The 15570-nt window shown below is 48.9% G+C and overlaps 1 protein-coding gene across 1 annotated transcript in view; it reads left to right on the forward strand.

Moving 5' to 3' along the window:
- The first annotated feature begins 3852 nt into the window (after window positions 1–3852).
- LOC137528239 (uncharacterized) overlaps window positions 3853–15570 on the forward strand; it is a 52580-nt gene continuing 40862 nt past the window's right edge. The window contains exon 1 of the mRNA XM_068249522.1: window positions 3853–5506. Coding sequence (XP_068105623.1) covers window positions 3968–5506 — 1539 coding nt within the window. The 5' untranslated portion in view covers window positions 3853–3967. The remainder of the gene's footprint in view (window positions 5507–15570) is intronic.

A 15570-nucleotide genomic window follows, 5' to 3' on the forward strand; every position in this document is an offset into this window, starting at 1 on the left:
TAGGTGAGAAAAACGTGTAGTCTTTCGAATCAATGTTTAGAACCCTCCATATATCTAACAGCCTCCTAGATTTCATCAAAGTAAATATATCCTCGAGTTCCTTACGGGGGATATTCAGATTTTTCTTAGAGTTATCCATCTCTGGGTCAAGGGTCAGGTTAAAGTCGCCCCCGATAATTATTCTACCCCTAGCCAAGGTATCCAGTGTTGCAAAGAATTGACGAAGGAAATCATACTGTTTTTTATTGGGGGCATATACATTCGCCAGAGTAGTAGGGATATTATCAAGCTCTCCTACTAGGATCAATATTCTGGCGTCCTCATCAACAAACTGTTTCTCGAGTTTGAACATGACATTTTTATTTAGGACTATAGCCACCCCTGCAGCTCTTCTCTGCAAACAAGATCCCAGAAACCACTGAGTATAGTTTTTATTCCCAAAACGAGGTATGTGTCCCTCCTTGAAATGGGTCTCCTGTATGAATCCTACATCTATTTTATTCCTTTTAAATTCCTCCAGAATTCTCCCTCTCTTGCATCCTGAATTGGCCCCTTTAACATTCATAGATTCAACTCTAATAACCGTCATATATTTAAATTAATAAATAAAAAAAAAAAAAACAGAGAACATGGAAAGATGCCTGGAGTTCAGGGAAACCCCCGTTCCCTACAAATACCAATTTATCAGAGAGGACCAAAGAAAATGTAACAAAATCCAAAAAAGAAAAAAAACAAAAAAATATACAGAACAGAGAGATCATGACAAACTCCAAAAACACACGCCTAAACACAACATTACACTTAGCTTTATTGAAACTCTTAAAATCTACAATCTGGACTTCGGTCCTCAGGCCAAAGAACCAGCTAGTGTCTCTAAGACACATCCTTCTTCCACAGTAATTTAAATAACCGTGGATGAATTTTAAGATGACTTCTTTCTTAGGTCTTCCAAAACCCTCCCTCTTTATGTTTCTATTTTCCTTGTTCTGCCCCCTTAGTCTTCCAGCCAGAGCTACTTAACTCCACCAGACTGGGCTGGGGTGGCGTTTCAATAGACCACCCATCAATATGAAAACTCGGTAAGCCCAATCAGTCAGTCAGTGGCTGTAGAGGATCCCCATCTCTTAAAATCCATGTCTTTCCTTCAACAAATATTATCAGGGATAGGGGAAAGCCCCATCTGTACTTCCACCCTTTTTCACGAATCTTTTCAGTCAGAGGCTTCAACAATCTACGTCTCTGAATTGTTCGCTGGGACAGATCTTGAAAAAGGTCAATGGAGCAATCTTTGTATCTGATTGTGTCGTTTCTTCTATTAAGAGACATAATCTCTTCTTTCTTTTTGTAATTTAGCACTCTGCAAAGGACATCGGTGCTTGCTCCATGGCCCATGTCTCTCACTTTCCCCACCCTGTGAATCCTTTCTATAGCAACTTTTGCCTGGTCTGGACCGCCCAACACCAGCTGGAAAATACCTTGAGCCCAATTTTCAAGCTCCTCCCTGGGTACCTGAGAGGGTATCCCCCTGATTTTTATATTGTTACGTCTTCCCCTGTTCTCCAAATCATCAATTTTGGCCCAAATTTCTCTCAATTGTCCTTTCTCTGACCCCCTGGCTTGATCCACTTCAGCTGCCCATTTCCCCAGTTTTTGAGCATCGCTCTCTACTCCCTCTAATCGAGCTGTTAAATCTGAAACTTCCTCTTTAATAGGTTTCACCTCTGCCGCTATAGATTCTTTAATTGCGTTCTTAATTGTTTCATCGAGGGAGGTTTGGAGTTTTGTAGAAAAATCCAAAAGCATTCTGGACATGGAGCCCTCCAGATTTTTCTGGATTAAGCGGATGTTCTCTTCTGACAATGATCCCCCCTGTGCCATAGTTTCAACAGGTTTGGGTTCCTCTGTAGAGAGAGATTTAGACATCAATGATTTCACTTTTGGGGATTCATATAGTTCTGTAATGCGGCGAATATGTCCACTAATTTCCCCAGGTGTTGCCAGACCGGCCGCCATTGCAGTCCACTCTGCCCCACCTTCTGAAAGTTCTTTTGCCTGTTTCTTGTTAGTGTTAGATTTTGGGGTAAGAAGTTTCTCTTTCTTATTTCCCTCCTTTATATTCTCCACAGAAAATCCAAAGTCTGATAAACCTTTACTCAACCACTGTTTATTCCTCTGTCTAGTGGCATGGGCCATTCCCACCACCCAGCATTCCGGCTGACTCCACAAACTGCCAGATCAGGACGACCAACAAAATCTACCTCTACAATATCTGGTAGTTCACTTCTGCAAGAGTCCTAAAAAAAACAAAAACCTATCTAGTATAATTCACATCAAAGCAGCATAGGCACCCATGTTTTTTATATATAAATGTGTAGCATTTTATACAGCAATATTGAGCTTCAGATCTGAACCATACAGAGCAGAATGAATACACAGCAATGTGTTGTTAGGTAGATTGCAGATTGTGGTGTCTGTTACACTACTCAAGTCTGACACTTGGCTGCAGGGCAAACTTCTAGCAGGTCCAAGCAGAACTAGAGCATATATTTTATGTATGTATTTGCAGCTTGTTATTTAGGTTGTACCATGTCCGATAGTATACTGTATAGTTGTAATAGTTGTAATACACCTCAGTTCATACAGCAAAAATACCACCCCATGTTAATTAGGCTACAGGAGTGTCACAAAATTCTTAATTACAGTAGATTCAAACTCGGTCAGCACAGGGCTGATAAATGCACATTTCCAGCAGAGTATTGCTGGGTGGGTTATAAGGTCTACTGCACTATACTGCACAGATCTCCAGCTGACTCCTAAGTTACTAGGCTACTTATGCACACTGATTAGACACCCTGATCTTTACACACAGATTTCTGATGCATTATACCACAAAAAATAAGAAATGTGATACTTATTCGTTGCTACTTGCTACTTTACATTGGAGTTTATATAGCTAATTGTATTACAGAAGCACTTTCAGCCCAAAAAGGAATTGCTTTTTAAAGGCTACTGCTAGAGCTAAGGCTGCTTCTGTGTGTATACAGACTACACAGAAAAGAGAGACTGCTGTGATATCCCCCTGCTATGTGACTGACAAGCCGAAATGTGAGAGTCAAGGAGTGCGGGAGTGCAAGGAAATGCAAACAGTTGCTTATCTCAAACCCTCCGAGATACACTGCAGCGGCGGAGGCAGAGGAATGTCAGAAATGTGAAAGTCTCAGAGCGTAACAGTGAGCAGTCCAAAACACTACAAGACAAGCGGCATAAGACAGACCTGGGACTAGGGAACATCACCAAGAGAGAGACTCCTAAAAGACAGCAGAGAGGCAGAGAGGCAGCCAGGGATAGATGTAATGTATCTAAAAGAGCTATGAGAGCTATGAGAGCTGCTACAAGCTGTGGACAATAATGTTCGAATACTTAGCTACTACAGACACTAATGTTCAGCTATACTTAGCTTCTAGTGGCTGTACATAAGGTAACTCCAGGGCCAGCATTCAGCGGTGTTCAGCATGACATGCATCCAGCATGGCAGTGTGTAGCACTCAGCGTTTGGGGGAGGGCTCTGTAGACCCGGAAGCCACGGATGAAACCTCCTCACATCCTCCTCACATCCTCTCCTATTTTTTATATATACAGAGAGACTGTGTAGCCAGTACCCCTCCCCAAAAGTTTTATTTTATTTGGCATGGAAATGTCCGGGAACTACAAGCTCATGGCCGTATCCGACCTGGAAAATCTTTGTCAGCTGCGGGGCATTGACACCCTCCGCAGGAACAAACAGGACATGGTAAATGACTTGTTTCAATGGGATACCCAGCAACCGCGGGAGCTGGATGTGTCTGCTGAGGTAGACGCTGCCCCATCTGACTCAAGGCAAGGGGAACCAGAGGCTGAAGATCCTAGGCGTACAGAGGTTGAGCATCCTGCGGGCCCTGTTGCAACAGTTACGCCAGAGACTGTCAGTATGGACCCCAATCCCAGAGTTTCTGAAAGTACTCGCCTGGAACCGGCCAGTACTGGACTGTCCGTTTGTACTGATCCGCTAATGCAGCAGGCATTACAAAAGCTGATGGACACTGACCTGGACAAGTACCTGCAGTACATGCGTGAGGAGCGCCAATCTGCAGAAGCGCGGACAGAGCGCCAAATGCGGGAGGAACGGGAGCGGCAAGCTGCTGCTGCTGAACGCCACGCGGAGAGGGATGCCGCTGAGCGAGAATGGGAGCGCCAACGACAGCATGAGCTAAACATGGCAAAAGTGCAACAGGCCAGCCTGAGTTCACCGCCCAGCCTCCCTGCTGAAGGAGCTGCACCACCCGTAAGTGCAAAATTTAAATTTGCTAATATTGAAAAAGACATAGACATTGACTTGTTTTTGCGGTCTTTTGAAAAAGCATGCCGTCAGTATCGTCTGTTCCAAGACCAGTGGGCCAGACATCTGACACCTTTGCTGCGCTACAAAGCGCTTGATGCCTTCGCAGAATTGCCTGCGGAGAAGGATAATGATTATGCCGCTATAAAAGACGCTATCATTACTAAGTACCAGCTGACGCCAGAAGCCTATCGGAAAAAGTTCAGGGCCTGGCAGAAAAAGTCTTCTGATTCGTACCGAGATGTGGCCAGCAGCTTGCTCACCACACTACGGCAGTGGACTCTAGGCCTCACCAAAGGGTCTTATGGCGTCCTGGAGGACTTGATAGTCCTCGAACAATTTCTGAACATTTGCCCTGCTGATGTACGGCAGTTTGTGTTGGAGCGCAAGCCTGCATCAGCAACTGTCGCTGCAGACCTCGCGGAGACCTTTGCAACTACCCGGGTGTCTGATGCACGCCGAACCGCATCATCCAGCTGGAGGGGAGGTCAGTCCAATACCTTGGCAGACTCTCCTGCCCCTGTGAGCCGTCCGCCACAGAGGCCACCCAGCGCAGCTGCTGCACCCAGGCCTGCAGCGCCTGGAGAGGTCACCTGTCACTACTGCCGCCAGCCCGGACACATGAAATTCGACTGTCCGGAGCGGAGACAGACACCACCAGCACCTGGATCATCTGCATCACCTGCACCTCACCCACAGCAGAGGCAACCCGCCAGCGAACCACAGCCTGGATCATCAGATTTTGTCCTGTTTGCACGTGGAAAGGAAATCCGCGACCGAACCGACCAGCAGCAACTTGTTAGAGTGAACGGCAAACTTGTCACCGGATTTCGAGACACCGGAGCTGACATCACGTTAGTTCACTCACATCTTGTGCCAAAGGAGAGCATCAGCTCCAGCCTATCCCTTGCCCTTACTGGAGTAGAGGGCACCCTTTTTCACATAGCCCAAGCGACAGTGAAGCTGGATTGGGGAGTGGGAGGAATCCAAGAAAGGGTTGTTGGGGTTATGAAGGATCTCCCAGTCCCTGTGTTGCTGGGGACTGATTTGGGCAAGCTTGTGTCCTACTATGAACCTGCCACGACCGCCTTGTCGCTCACGGAAGGAGACGGACTCTCCACCCACCACCAGGTACTTTATACACTTGGGGGAGCACCAGGGGGAGGTGGGTTGAATGTGCCCAGTTCAAGGGTACCAGGTTCAATAGTGCCTGCTTCAAAGGCACCTGAGTTTGATGTACAGACTGTCTGTTGTGATGATGCTGTAACTGTACCTGAGTTTACTGTACAACCTGTCTGTAATGAAAAAATGTCTATACCTGTCAATGTCATTACTGCATGCAATGATGATTTGAGTAATGTCCGTCTGTGCCATTCTGACAGTGTACCTGTGCTAGCAGTACCGCGCAGCTGCACTGCTCAGAACCCGAGCTCAGAACAGGTGGAGGGGGTTCCGGCCTCCTCCCCCTCCTCTGACCGCAGGGATGAGACCTTTCAGCCGCTGGCCTCGTGTGACATGAGCCAGTTGGCTGAAACTGACAGCGCCGTATTCTCAGCCGCACTACAACGTGACCCAAGCCTGGAGGTGCTCAGGCAGCAAGCCGCTGAGCCCCTCGCAGACGGGGCCGCTTTCAAGGTGTACTGGGAAGGTGGGAGACTGTACAGTGAGTCTGTACAGCCCCCTACAGGTAGATCCCACGCGAATACCAAATGGCTTGTGGTCCCGAGTGCGTTCAGGGGACATGTGCTGAAATCCGCACATGGTAATCCTCTGACAGGGCACTCAGGGGTCCGCAAGACACTTGCCGGTATTCGGAAACTGTTTTATTGGCCCCGGATGAACAGGGATGTAGCAAACTACTGCAGAGCATGTGTCGTCTGTCAGGAGCTGGGAAGGTCCAGGGATCCCCGCGGGGTTCCCTTAGGTCCACAGCCACTTAGCAGGGGTACCCTGCGTGGGCTGGCTGTTGACCTAACCAACTCACTGCCCGTTGTCAGCAGTCCCGGCAGACACCACGTCCGACTGCAGTGGCGCAAACGCCCTGTCCAGAATGGTCCATGTCGGGTCAACCCTGAGGGTAGCAGACCGCGCCCGGTCCAGGGGAACCGAGCCACAGGCTCCAATAGGTTTTCCCGCCGCACCGGCAACCCGAGACCCGTCAGCCAGGTTGGCCGACACGCAGCGGGCAGCCGACCCCAGAATGCCAACGGGGAACTAGATCAGATCTCGCAGGTTAGCGGCAACGACACACATCTTGCTGATGAATGTCTATCTGCCTTCTCCCCAGGGAGGGCTGTCACGGACGGTTGCGGGGCCGCAGGCGCGTCCTGTAACCGCCCGTGAAGAAAAAGCGATCGCACTCGATTCCCTGCATCGATTGCGCTTCAAATCGATACAATCTGGGTTGAGTGTGTAGGGGGAGCTGAAGTCCTTTTCTTAGCAGAGAGAGCACCATCCTAAAGGCTGGATGGCTCTTTTGATATGCTAATGAGCCTGGGCTCAGAGAGCCCCTGGCTTCAAGCTGTGCGGATGGCCCATCCATCAGGTATAAGGTGACACCTAGCTGATCTCATGTAGATGTTAATTAACCAAGGGGTGATCAGGATGCCTAGGTGCAGCCAGGCAGGCTACAAATCTCCAGGAGGTCTTGACACCTTGCTCACTGGTAAAGATCAAAGGGAAGTTAGCAGCTAGAACACATCCTGAATAAACCTGAGTCTCATAGCATAATCCATAACTTCCCAGATCTGTCATATTTCTGGGGTTCCTGAGATGGCAGCTTCGCCAAACGTGGGGGAAGTGTAGCATGAGCCCCGGTGCTGGTTCTGAGGAAGTTTCAGAACATTCTGAGGTAAGGACTGCCAGTTAGGCAGTTTGAAAATGCCCTGATGATACCACAGGGGTCCCACCCCTCATGTCTGGTATCAGGGCGCTGGGTAAATCGAGACAGACCTGAAAATGTTAATAAATCTGCCCTGACCTGTACGGTTCGGTGAGATAGAGCCCATATATGGGTAGATATGATTTCTAGCCCCCAGGATAAGGGGAGGGCTCATCTCATCTTCTAAGGGGGTGTATGGCTCCCCGCCCTCACTCCCTCCTACTGAAGCAGGGGCATAAGAATGGCAGAGGACCCAAACTCAGTGTCCTCCACACTGAAACATCTTGAACTCATCAGATGCCAGCTTGAGGATATGCTGGCATCCACCTGGTCTGAACTCTGAACTCAAATTGAAACCCAGAACTCTGTTTTCCCACAAAAAGGACATCTTTCCAGGAACTAAGTATTTTTCTCCCTTCTTTTATTTTTTATACTGGCTATTACTGTCTTAATAATTGTGATTTTAATAATTGTCTGTATATATTAATTATTTATATTGCGTGAATAAACGACTTTCTCCAAGTCATTCACTGTCCGCTACCCTGCTTATCAGCACACACACAGAACTGATCCCGGGTCTCTGAAGATACGCTACTGTTTGTTTGTTGTTGGCTAGACAGAATACCGTGTGTTTAACCGTTTTATTCGCAGGACTAGTCAGTCAGTTAGTGGGCTCCACGGTCCCATGGTAACCGCGGTGGTGGCAGTTTACTCTGAACCAGTAGGTGACGTTGTAATTACCCGTGTCTCACAGGCTCCCTTCTGAGTTGTCTGCGGCTAATTCTTAACGGTTCCTGCGCATTGACTGCGACCAGAGTTCGCACGATCTGTGCGCTGGCACCGTTTAGAAGGCTAAGTGCGGTCAACCACTAGGGCTCCTGTGACACAATGTGCACCTGACACACACAGACCGGTAGCGGACAGGCACAGTGACACTGTGTGCGCTCAACTCACGTAGGTAGGTGGGTGCACTGTGAACAACAGGTAGGTAGGTATATGCAGTAATGGGTATTACAATGTGCACCTGTCACACACACAGGTAGTCACTGAATGTGCTGGGCCTGGCAGTGGCACACACACAGTATGGATTATCAAGGCTGTCTATGCAACACAAGTGTCAGTGGGACACACAGAAAAAAAAATAGATCACAAGAACAAGATTAGCTCTCAAAAGAGCTGTTGTGGGGTACTATTTTAGCAATAAGAATCAGCAAGGAGCAAGCTAACAAGCCTACAAGAGCCTAACTAATCTTTCCCGATGAGAAAGTCTACAGCAGCTGTTCCTTCTCCATTTACTGCAGGCACACAAGTGAGTATAATGGCCGGCGGTGCCTGCCTTTTATAAGGGGGGTGGGGCTCCAGGAGGGAGTGTAGCCTCATTGGCTACAATGTGCCTGCTGACTGTGATGTAGAGGGTCAAAGTTGATCCTAATGGTGCATTATGGGGGCGAATCGAACTTCCAGGAAAGTTCGCGGTTCTCCGCAATCGCGAACCACCGGAAGTTCGCTGGGAACCAATCATCGGCGAACCGTTCGGGCCATCTCTAGCACTGACTTGACTAATACAATGTGCAGTCGCACAGGTGCAGTGAAAGGTATGCAGTGACTGGTATTACAATACAATGTGCAGCTGTCACACAGGTGAAGTTAACAGGTATGCACGGTATCCCAAACAGCGTGCGGTCACACAGGTGCAGTCAACAGGTATGCAGGGATTGGTATTACAAATGTGCAGCTGTCACACACAGGTACCGTGAACAGGTGCAGTGACTGGTGGTATATTACACTGCTTGCGGTCATGTAGGTGCACTGAACAGGTTACAGGTATGCACTGCAGTGATTTGTATTACAAATTTGCAACTGCCTGTCACACACACACACACACACACACACACACACACACACACACACACACACACACACACACAGGTACCGTGAACAGGTGCAATGACTGGTAGTATTAACAATGCGTGCGCTCACGTAGGTAGGTAGATGTAACGATTGGTGTAGCACACAGACGTCTGATTATTGTGTGATCTGCAGAATCACCAATAATACAGACTCTATACCTGATTATGAGGTGATCTGCAGTATCGCTAACAATGCAAGTATAGACGGCTGAGAAACAGAGGTGTAAAGTGTTTGGTGCAACAGTAGATTAAATGGATAGATCTCACCAGAGAAGCTGGTGAGTACTATCTGAAACAACAGTGCTAGACCTCACCAGGGGAGCTGGTGGGTACTAGCTACAATAACAGTGCTAGCCCTCACCAGGGGAGCTGGTGGGTACTAGCTGCAACAACAGTGCTAGCCCTCACCAGGGGAGCTGGTGGGTACTAGCTGCAACAACAGTAGTATAAATAATAGGTCTTTACCAGAGGAGCTGGTAAAGTACTAATAACAGGAGTGACAACAAAGTTTGGCTAAACCTTACCAGAGGAGCTGGTAAGGTACTATCAGTCACAGGAGCTGTATAACTTAAACTAAACCTCACCAGAGGAGCTGGTGGGTATTTAATCAAAAGAGCACCTCACCAGTGGCAAGGGCCCATTGGTGAGTAGAGGTGTCAGACAGGCAAGGTTTGGCAACTGAGAGGCAAATACAGTACAGAAACGTGAGGCAGAAGAATAGTGAGTAATCAGGCAGAGGTTCAGCAACTAAGGTCAGATAGGCAGAAGTACAGAATCGATGAGCAATAGCAAGGTCAGAGTATAGCCAGAATCATACACAGGTAATCAGTAATACAATATACAATAGTCCTAGTCTTGTGTGAAATCCCTTGTTTCCTCCCAGATCAAAGCACACCGGATACTAGTCTAAGGTCTGAGCGCTAACACGAGTGTATTCGCAACAGCAGACAAGTTGCCAATGACCAGTGAAGGCTTAAGAAGCCGAGGAGAGCTCATAGCCGCGCCCCTTAACAATCAGCTGATCCGAGCGGCGTGAGTCACCTCTGACGTCAGCCGACCGGCAGGACAGCTGACGCGCCTTCTTCCAACATAAAGGTCCTGTCTCCACGCGCACCTGCGCGATACAGCGACCCTATGAGCACGAGACAGGAACCGTTCAAGGGCAGAGGCAGAGTGGAGGAGGGTGGCTGTGAAGGTGTGAAGGGAGAAAGCGGCTGAAGATGCTGTACCTGAAGGAGGAAGAGGAGAAGGAGGGTGGCCTTTTCTTTTGTGTGCTGCTTTTGCTCAGGTGCTCTTCCCATTGCAGTTTGTGCCTTTTCTCCATGTGCCTTCGTAAGGCACTTGTCCCTACGTGAGTGTTGGCCTTTCCACGGCTCAATTCTTGGAGGCAGAGACAACAGATGGCATTGCTCCGATCTGAGGCAGACACATTAAAAAATGTCCAAACCGCTGAGCCCCCCTGGGGTGATGGCACTATGGTGGCATCAGCAGCTGACGTTGAAGGGCATGTTGGCTGGCTGTCCATAGGTGGCGATACATGGCGCCGGACACTGCCACCAGCTGTTTCTGACGACGATCTCCCCCTGCTTCTTTCAGCAACTCGTCTCCTCCTACTCCTTTCTGACTCCCCCTCTGAACTGTCCCCCTGTTCATCTCCTCTATTGGGAACATACGTAGGATCCATATCATCGTCATCATCATAATCATCCTGCCCAGCTTTGCTTGCCACAGACACCTCAAAAACTGCACCAACAGCAGGTACTTCATCATCTTCACACGTTACGTCCATAGTGTCGCCACCTAACTCAGACATATGAGGTGGTGTAACTTCCTTAGCGCCTTCATCTGGTTGTAAAAATAATGGCTGTGAATCAGTAAATTCCCCACCAATTAACTCCTGTGAAGTCGCAAATGCAATGGATGTGGTGCTTGTAGTAGCGCTGGTGGCTGCGGAAATTGAGGTGTTCTGTGTTAAATAGTCAACCACATCCTGACAATCTTGGAGTTGATGGGACGTACCTTCTTCTGAGCACTGTACTTTAGTTGAGGGCCGCACGATATCACATCAACACGACCTCGCACAGATCTGCCGGGTGGCCTTCCTCTGGCTCTAGGTATATGCAGTATATGCAGTACTGGGTATTACAATGTGCACCTGACACACACAGACCGGTAGCGGACAGGCACAGTGACACTGCGTGCGCTCAACTCACGTAGGGAGGTGGGTGACCTGTGAACAACAGGTAGGTAGGTATATGCAGTAATGGGTATTACAATGTGCACCTGTCACACACACAGGTAGTCACTGAATGTGCTGGGCCTGGCAGTGGCACACACACAGTATGGATTATCAAGGCTGTCTATGCAACACAAGTGTCAGTGGGACACACAGAAAAAAGAAATAGATCACAAGAACAAGATTAGCTCTCAAAAGAGCTGTTGTGGGGTACTATTTTAGCTATAAGAATAAGCAAGGAGCAAGCTAACAAGACTACAAGAGCCTAACTAATCTTTCCCGATGAGAAAGTCTGCAGCAGCTGTCCCTTCTCCATTTACTGCAGGCACACAAGTGAGTATAATGGCCGGCGGTGCCTGCCTTTTATAAGGGGGGTGGGGCTCCAGGAGGGAGTGTAGCCTCATTGGCTACAATGTGCCTGCTGACTGTGATGTAGAGGGTCAAAGTTGATCCTAATGGTGCATTACGGGGGCGAACCGAACTTCCAGGAAAGTTCGCGGTTCTCCGCAATCGCGAACCACTGGAAGTTCGCTGGGAACCAATCATCGGCGAACCGTTCGGGCCATCTCTAGCACTGACTTGACTAATACAATGTGCAGTCACACAGGTGCAGTGAAAGGTATGCAGTGACTGGTATTACAATACAATGTGCAGCTGTCACACAGGTGAAGTTAACAGGTATGCACGGTATCCCAAACAGCGTGCGGTCACACAGGTGCAGTCAACAGGTATGCAGGGATTGGTATTACAAATGTGCAGCTGTCACACACAGGTACCATGAACAGGTGCAGTGACTGGTGGTATATTACACTGCTTGCGGTCACGTAGGTGCACTGAACAGGTTACAGGTATGCACTGCAGTGATTTGTATTACAAATTTGCAACTGCCTGTCACACACACACACACACACACACACACACAGGTACCGTGAACAGGTGCAATGACTGGTAGTATTAACAATGCGTGCGCTCACGTAGGTAGGTAGATGTACCGATTGGTGTAGCACACAGATGTCTGATTATTGTGTGATCTGCAGAATTACCAATAATACAGACTCTATACCTGATTATGTGGTGATCTGCAGTATGGTCAACAATGCAAGTATAGACGGCTGAGAAACAGAGGTGTAAAGTGTTTGGTGCAACAGTAGATTAAATGGATAGATCTCACCAGAGAAGCTGGTGAGTACTATCTGAAACAACAGTGCTAGACCTCACCAGGGGAGCTGGTGGGTACTAGCTGCAACAACAGTGCTAGCCCTCACCAGGGGAGCTGGTGGGTACTAGCTGCAACAATAGTAGTATAAATAATAGGTCTTTACCAGAGGAGCTGGTAAAGTACTAATAACAGGAGTGACAACAAAGTTTGGCTAAACCTTACCAGAGGAGCTGGTAAGGTACTATCAGTCACAGGAGCTGCAGGGGCGCCGCGAGGCATAAAGCGAACCAAGCGGTCGCTTGGGGCCTCAAGATCTTAGGGACCTCGGCGGCTCCGTGACGTCGGCGTGATGTCACTTTTTCCCCGCAGCCCCGCGGGGCTGGCACTGGCAGAGCAGAGCAGGGCTACGGGAAGATGGCCGCCGCCGAAGCCCTGCTCTGGAGACTATGTCTCCAGTACAGGGCTTCGGGTGGCCATCTTCCCGTAGCCCTGCATGAATCAGTGCGGGAGATTGGAGGAGGAAGCCAGGGAGGGAGCTCCGTGGGAACTGCGCGCCTGAGGAGCCGGCCGGGAGAGGAGACGGGGAGAGAAGACTTCTGCCAGTGCCAGCCTGCCAGGTGAGTAAATTATTTTCTTTTTGCAGCCCTAATTGCGATTGATTTCTGCTGAACTGTGCCCTAATTGCGTTTGATATCTGCTGAAAATGTGGCCCTAATTGCGATTGATTTCTGCTGAACTGTGCCCTAATTGCGTTTGATATCTGCTGAAAATGTGGCCCTAATTGCGTTTGATATCTGCTGAAAATGTGGCCCTAATTGCGATTGATTTCTGCTGAACTGTGCCCTAATTGCGTTTGATATCTGCTGAAAATGTGGCCCTAATTGCGATTGATTTCTGCTGAACTGTGCCCTAATTGCGTTTGATATCTGCTGAAAATGTGGCCCTAATTGCGTTTGATATCTGCTGAAAATGTGGCCCTAATTGCGATTGATTTCTGCTGAACTGTGCCCTAATTGCGTTTGATATCTGCTGAAAATGTGGCCCTAATTGCGATTGATTTCTGCTGAACTGTGCCCTAATTGCATTTGATATCTGCTGAAAATGTGGCCCTAATTGCGATTGATTTCTGCTGAACTGTGCCCTAATTGCGTTTGATATCTGCTGAACTGTGCCCTAATTGCGTTTGATTTCTGCTGAACTGTGCCCTAATTGCGATTGATTTCTGCTGAACTGTGCCCTAATTGCGTTTGATATCTGCTGAAAATGTGGCCCTAATTGCGTTTGATTTCTGCTGAACTGTGCCCTAATTGCGTTTGATTTCTGCTGAAAATGTGCCCTAATTGCGTTTGATTTCGGCTGAAAATGTGCCCTAATTGCGTTTGATTTCTGCTGAAAATGTGCCCTAATTGCGTTTGATTTCTGCTGAAATGTGGCCCAAATTGCGTTTTTATTTTCTGGTGTCTGGGGTAACTGTTGCTGCATTTATTATTTAATGGTCATAGTTGGCTATATTTGCTGTGCTACGGTTAAGCTTCGCCCATACAATGTCATGGCCGCGCCCATCTTTCGGCGCGCTACGTGCGCCTCAATCACCCCCCACATCCATTTTTTCCCCGCAAACAGCCCCGCCCCAATCCGCCCTCCTGCCCCACCCACATGTCATGGCCACGCCCACTTATGTGGGATAACCACACCCATTTTTCGCCGAGGATAGGATAGGGCCTCTTGCTACAGTCCGCTTGGGGCCACAAAAACCTTAGCTGCACCCCTGAGGAGCTGTATAACTTAACCTCCCTGGCGGTAAGCCCGAGCTGAGCTCGGGCTATGCCGTGCAGGGGGAGATCTCAGCCCCTGGTGGGGCGATTTTCACCATTCAAAGTGCTGTGCGCGCAGCCAGCACTTTGCCAGCCGCGCGCACAGCTTGATCGCCGCCGCTCTGCGGCGATCGTCCGCACGCGGCGGCGGAGGAGGCCCCCGCCAGAGCCCTGCGCTGCCCGGACCAATGAGTTCCGGGCAGCGCTATGGGCTGGATTGAGTGCGCCTGACGTCAGGACGTCGGCTGACGTCCATGACGTCATGCCGATCTTCGCCATGGCGACAGGAGAAGCCAAACAGGGGAACGCGTTATATACGCGTTCCCCTGTTTGCTATTGATGCCGGCGACGATCGCACTAGAGGGAAACATGCACCCTCTAGTGGGGTTTCATGTAGCTACCATTCTGGTAGCTTTACATGATACCAAAAAGAAAAAATTAAAAAAAAAGGATTTTTGCCCATTTGCAAAAAAAAATTAACCACCAGGGAGGTTAAACTAAACCTCACCAGAGGAGCTGGTGGGTATTTAATCAAAAGAGCACCTCACCAGTGGCAAGGGCCCATTGGTGAGTAGAGGTGTCAGACAGGCAAGGTTGGCAACTGAGAGGCAAATACAGTACAGAAACGTAAGGCAGAAGAATAGTGAATAATCAGGCAGAGGTTCAGCAACTAAGGTCAGATAGGCAGAAGTACAGAATCGATGAGCAATAGCAAGGTCAGAGTATAGCCAGAATCATACACAGGTAATCAGTAATACAATATACAATAGTCCTAGTCTTGTGTGAAATCCCTTGTTTCCTCTCAGATCAAAGCACACCGGATACTAGTCTAAGGTCTGAGCGCTAACACGAGTGTATTCGCAACAGCAGACAAGTTGCCAATGACCAGTGAAGGCTTAAGAAGCCGAGGAGAGCTCACAGCCGTGCCCCTTAACAATCAGCCAATCCGAGCGGCGTGAGTCACCTCTGACGTCAGCCGACCGGCAGGACAGCTGACGCGCCTTCTTCCAGCATATAGCTCCTGTCTCCGCGCGTGCCTGAGCGATACAGCGACCCTATGAGCACGAGACAGTACCGTTCCCGGCGTGCTAGACGCTGACGGAACGGATGAGGCCTGAGAACAGGGAACAAAGGCGGCCGCGGGTATACCCTCCAAGTCCGCAGCCGCCATAGTTGCAGATGTTACAGTCCCCAC

The sequence above is a fragment of the Hyperolius riggenbachi genome, chromosome 8 (genome assembly GCF_040937935.1).
Source record: "Hyperolius riggenbachi isolate aHypRig1 chromosome 8, aHypRig1.pri, whole genome shotgun sequence".
In the NCBI taxonomy this organism is placed as follows: Eukaryota; Metazoa; Chordata; class Amphibia; order Anura; family Hyperoliidae; genus Hyperolius; species Hyperolius riggenbachi.